This window comes from Anopheles funestus, chromosome 2RL (assembly GCF_943734845.2).
Source record: "Anopheles funestus chromosome 2RL, idAnoFuneDA-416_04, whole genome shotgun sequence".
Classification (NCBI taxonomy): domain Eukaryota; kingdom Metazoa; phylum Arthropoda; class Insecta; order Diptera; family Culicidae; genus Anopheles; species Anopheles funestus.
Window position 1 is genome coordinate 81,000,994 of NC_064598.1, and position 6,000 is coordinate 81,006,993.

The 6,000-nt window shown below is 44.2% G+C and overlaps 1 protein-coding gene across 2 annotated transcripts in view; it reads left to right on the forward strand.

Annotated features, from left to right (window-relative positions):
• Positions 1-5,662, forward strand: part of LOC125761954 (uncharacterized) — a 177,867-nt gene extending 172,205 nt beyond the window's left edge. For both annotated transcript variants that reach the window (XM_049423574.1, XM_049423575.1), the window contains 3 exons: positions 2,959-3,097; positions 3,192-3,794; positions 4,200-5,662. In XM_049423574.1, coding sequence (XP_049279531.1) covers positions 2,959-3,097; positions 3,192-3,794; positions 4,200-4,843 — 1,386 coding nt within the window. In that variant the 3' untranslated portion in view covers positions 4,844-5,662. The remainder of the gene's footprint in view (positions 1-2,958; positions 3,098-3,191; positions 3,795-4,199) is intronic.
• Positions 5,663-6,000: the final 338 nt, after the last annotated feature.

Here is a 6,000-nt window from a genome sequence, read left to right on the forward strand (position 1 = left end):
TTTTTCTCGTTCGTTTGTTAGGTAGAAAGGACAATGCAAAAAGGAAGCATCTCCTTCACCTTTGAACGCAACACAGCCAGCAGAAGCGATGCTGGTAGAATATTCGATTAGTAAGTTCTCCTATTTGCTCGGCATCCCCGATACCATCAACATCATATGTGTTTCGGGTGGATCATATGAACCCACACCGTCTCTGTCTACGTGGTACTCAAAACCAAGTACAAACAAACAGTATTCACCGTCGGAAAGGGTAGCATCGCCGTGAATCGAAACCACCGCTTTTCTTTCTTTTTCGTGTACCGCAGTAACGTGCAAAAAGAAAGAAAAAAAAACGTTCAACCCGAACGTCATATGGGGCAAAGCGTAAAAGGGAAATTCCATTTTAACAATCGATCCGGGAATTTTTCTCCCCGGTTCGGGGACACACATAACAATCAGTGTCGTGTCTTGCTAGCAGTATGGTCCTTGAGATCGTTTTCCACTATTTCCCATTTTTTTACGGAGGTTTTATTCCACTTCTTAACTGGTTGCACTAGAAAAAAGAAAAAGCAAACACTCGCCTTGGTGCATCGGAACCGATCAGTGCCATCAACACACCGTCACAAGAAATCTCTGCCACTATTTTCCGGACTCAACCTGTCTTTACACCTCAAGCGGGTCTTCAAGGAAAGTTTTTTTCTTCTCTTTAACTAAAAGTTCTTTTTTTTTTGGTTCAAATCAATACTCTTTTCCATAGAGGAAGTGTGCTTTCGTGTAAAGTTAGCGTTGCTGGTTGCGCTGTAAAATCAGTAACACGTGCTGGGAAGCATTTGGCAACGATCCCATCGTCTAGCAAATGGGAGAAACTAACAGCTATTTGCACATAATCGGTGTACCATGAGGTGAATGTTATAGCTTACAGTTTCAACTTCAAGTTTAGAAAAAGCCATTTTTAATAGCATTGAGATAAGTTTTGTACGCAAATGGATCGCACTTTTGAATGGATTTGCTTTCTAAATAATTCCTGGAAATCACATCATATTTGCCGATCTCAAATACAACGCCTGAATGTATGTAATGTATGCCAATTTTCGAAACCATTACATACCGCCTAAATGTATGCAATAGGATATTTCATGAATTACTTGCTATTGGAAGGGTGTTGAAAAACGACTAAATATCTAAATATCCGGCATAATTTAAATCAAACTTGTAGGATTTTAACGAGGTGCATATTTCCAAATACACTCATAAACACAGAAGGAAAAGAATCACTACCCACCCTCAAAAGCCTATGGTAATACAATATGTGTCCCATTAGACCAGTGTTACTGATACATTACAAAGCGTAAGCAGCAGCAATAAGTCTCTCGGGACGGTTTATTTGGTGACTGTCGGCTACAGTCTGTTAATGATGCAGTATCTCATTTCCTGTCCGCCTTGTCAGTGGAGTTCGGTTTGAAGACCGTACACAGCATCGGCAGGAAGTACCAATGTTCCTGTAATGTTCATATGTCTCACGATGCATAATGAGTGTCACCGATCCCGAACGGTTAATGACTTCATTTGTCGCCCGTAATTCCATGGTGGTTAGTTGCAAAAGAGTCCAAAATCTGTTGGAAGGAGAAAAAAAGTGTCCCAACACAATTATACACGTGGACCTGAAGCTTTCCATGGGGGGATTTACACAGCAACAGCAGCAACAGGATCATGACGTAAGCACATCATTAATTGAGTCGTGCCATGGCCGTATTTCCAATCAGCTCGCTACCATTGGCGAAGTGGCGAATCTACAACAAACAGAACAATGGCAACAACAACACACTGGAGCGAACTTTGGTTCGAAACCGATGCAGACCATCTCCGCAGGGCACTGGGAAAACACTCGATTTGCTTATACCTTGGTTTGCCGCATATGTGTGAGTGTGTGCAAATCAAACACAAAAAAGGGCAGTACGGGGTTTTCCAGCAAGTTCTTCCATCATCGTACAGTACGTGACAACGTGACATTCGTCGAGTGGATGGACGGTACACCCCTAGAGGGACAAGAGTTCGATGAACAAACGAAACCCTCCACTTGCACCCTCTAAATGCACGAGTCGACCAGCGACTCGGGGACGTCCGTGAACGTCATCACATCCTTATAAACACTGGATTTTGCGAGGTTTCACGAGCGGGAAAGTACTTCCGGCTTGCGCCAATTAGTTGACCGATCGTTTGTTGTACGGATATGTAGGTACCTTTTCCGCGGAACTAATTGGAAATGCATGAACTCAAACTAAGCAAACCATTGCCTGTTACTCAACGAAAGCTGCGACTGATGACCGGTGTGGTCAGCACCGAATCGAATTGCAATTTCTATCGAGTGGGACAATTTTAATGAAACAAACGAGTAGTTAGATAACCCATTCCATGATCGCGACAATCAATTCTGTTTACGGGGATAAAGAAAAAAAACAAGATAAGGGACACCAAAAAGTTAATAATAATTTCAAGTGCAATAGGAAATTAATTTAGATATTTAAATGGGTACCGATGCTAAGATTGAATGTTTTGTGTGTTATAAATTTCTTTAAAGTTTAACAACTAGAGAACGTGATCCTTCCTTGCACGAAAAACACCCTAAAGAGCTGCAATTGGTTGATAGAAAATCGTTTTGTAATGCAAATTGCATACTATCGGGGATCGTGGGCAAAATCAGTCAAGATTTCTGTTATGGAAATTTACGCTGTTTTCGATGCTTTTTTATGGTATTTTCTAACAACTAATAAGAATTTTTTGTATGTAAAGAGTACTTGCAAAAAACTCTATGACACTGCTGTATTTATTATTAAATTGCATACTGTTAGGCGCATTAAATGACTGAAAATTCTGAATTTCTTAACAACATTCATCAACCTATGTAAAGTCATTACTAAAAGATCCACTTAAATATATATTCTTTATGAGCGTACTTTGTTTTTATTCTTTCCTTTTCAGGGATTTTGTATACTGTTTAGCTTTATAGTGAAGGCGGAACTGAAGCAAGACACAACCGAGTCGACCAGCAGCAAGTCCAGCACTAAAAATAGTTTGGACGAAAACTTTTGCTCGGGATCAATCAATAGTCCGTTAAGTTGTGAGTGTTTTTGTTTTGTTCCCGTTAACAAAAACTTTTAAACTTTTACGGGTTTTTTTCATCCCACCAATGTTTGTTGTTTTCTCGCCTACAGTTTATACAAATCAGGAACTAGATAAGGATAACGAATGCCTCTCGTCGGTGGGTAAAACAACGAAGATTCCTCTGACAATACTTTCCTCGCAGCAACCGCCCGCTTCGGCCCAACCGGTACAGGGTACCTCGGCACAGCAACAGACGGCACCGCACATTACCACCATCGAACCGTGCCTGCAGGTAGACCTGGAAGGTCACAGTATGGACACGTTCCTTGGTGCTGCGGGAGGACTCTGCAACTATGCTACCGTCACCGCACCATCGTTCGGTGCGACCGCTTGTTACGATATTGCTGGGAGTTTACTGCTACCACCCGGTCCGGGCGGTTCGACCGTACCGGGGACGGCACTCATCACGATCGAAACCAGCCCCAGCATAGTGCTGGCGGGACCATCGCCGTTAGCGAATGTACCAACCTCAGCCAGCGTTAGCATCGAATGGCACCAGCAGCAGCAACAGCAGCAGCAACATTCACACGCCTGTGGTCATCGGCCGGAACCTCTGCCAGCGACCGTCAGCTTCCTGCCCACCATACCAACGGCCGATGCGAGCGATTTTGTCGGTGTAAGCGCACTAGATATACTGAAAGGCGTTGGACAAGGTAGTTAATTTATGCATTCATATATTGAGAAAAGGTTTACCTTACCGATGATGTGACCTCGTTAGCTTCAAACATTGATGATGGTTCTTCAGCCCTACTAATTTAGGGCTTTCATCCATCGAACGATAATTCCATAAAATGCACACGCTTACAAAAAAACACAAAAATCAAGCACCTTCGACATCTCATTACACATCTCAAGACCGTTTCAATCATGCCACTTTGCACTCGTACCCGACTTGAAAGAGCCTTCGAGCAAGTTCGTCAACAGCTTGTCTTCAGCATGCAACACCATACATCAACGTGCAGTGTCTTTTATGACGCTCATCGTAGCTCACGCCGTGAATAACTCCCGGGACTCGTCTCCCGGGGCGTTTTCTTTCGTTCTACCTTCCTTCCTTGCAGACAGCATCATCGGCATCCGTGGCAAAGCACTCGAAGTTGGCAACGATGGCAAGAAGGTAGTTACGGTAATCGAATCATCTAGCCAGCTGCCACCGGTCGGTACGGGGACACTACCACGACCCACGGGGAAAGCAATCATGACAACGACATCGTCGTCATCTACACCAACGCCCACATCGTCGTGCTCCTCGGCAACCGGTCCGGTACCGCTCATCCCGTCGTACTACTCGGAGCAATCAGTGGGTCCCGGTGCAGCAGTGCATCACAAACCGGTACCGGCACCGCCCATCATTACCGTCACGTCAACCGACGATGGTCGGACGGGTGGACGTATTGACGGGATGCTGGATCGAATCTCGCACGATCTTGACTACCTGCTGAACCGTACGGGTGATACTGTGGCCTCCTCCTCCAATTCCTCCTCCTCTTCCACCTCCACGTCTGCCTCCACATCGTCCGTAGTGCCGATCCAGCTACGACCAACAACCGGGCCACCGGGAACTGGAGTATCCACCGTCAACAATGCCACCGCACAATCTGCACCGCCGCCACAGCAGCAAAGCTCCATTAGTGCACCACTAATACCCACTTGCCACAGTGTTCACGAAGTAATTATCGAAGAGTCTGAAGAAGTAGATAGTTAAATATTTGCCCTTACTCCCACACAGACAGACAGACAGAGGAGTTGGAAAATCACACAAAAAAGGAACTCTCACTCTCAAGATAAAAGTGGTCTCTTTCGCGACATTGATTTGTTAAGGATATTCAAACAATTCGCCTCTTCTTATGCGAGTCCTTTTAGGAACTTCAAGTTAAAAAAAGACCCCAGTTTCAAGTTTCAGAAAGGACCCTTTTTGGCTGCTCACTTGCATGTCGGTGACATGACCCGATTATGTTAAGCAATTTCATCTTTCCCAGACATCATCAGGTGGGGAATTGAACAGGGTGGTCATGTTCTATCGTACCGTGGCGTGTGCTCCATTTCATGCAATAATCATTCTCATCAACCTTCGTTTTGCCGGATATTGATATCTTCCTCGCTCCATGTAAACGGAACGGAAAGATTGGCTTCATTAGTATGCTTGCGCTCCTGTTCGCGTCAATCAAAAGGTTTTGCCTCGGTGCAATATCGAGGATTCATGCAATTAGTAGTAATAGAATAAGGCAACAATATGATAAGGGAAGGAAATACCTAAACTCGGCAGAGGGGAGATGGGTGATCGTTTTCTTATCGTAATACACTCACTAAAAGAACTTTCGGAATGATGCAGCTATTTTTTGTTTTTGCTTTGGACGATCTTTATTGTATCTTTTTGTTGACCAGTTTTGGGATCACTTTTCCAATTCATCCCCCACAATTCCCTCAACTTAAGAGTGGAGGAAGCCAATCGATTCGATTGGGAAAGGAAACTAATTGATCGGATTTTTCTTACATCATTCCTAGCGCATCCATCTTTTTTATTCCCCCCCCCCCCCCCCCCCCCTTCTGGCTTGGGGTAAACTTTTCGCCCGTTATCATTCATTCTGTAGGTGCCTGGTTTGGTTGTGTGTTTATTGTGCATGGACGAAATGATTCTCATTCCCTTTTGTGTCTTCCATTCAAACACACAACAACACACTCTTTCTTGGGCGAGACGAATAAGGAACTCCATTTCCCGTTCGTCTCACCTGTCAGAAGCAGATCGGGGTTTTCTTTCTTCGCTGTGGTCACTTATCAACCTTATGCTAACAGAAGCTGACTTTTATCTTCCATTGCTTTCGTACACTATTTTTGCTTTTGGCGGTGAAAATCCCACTCCGA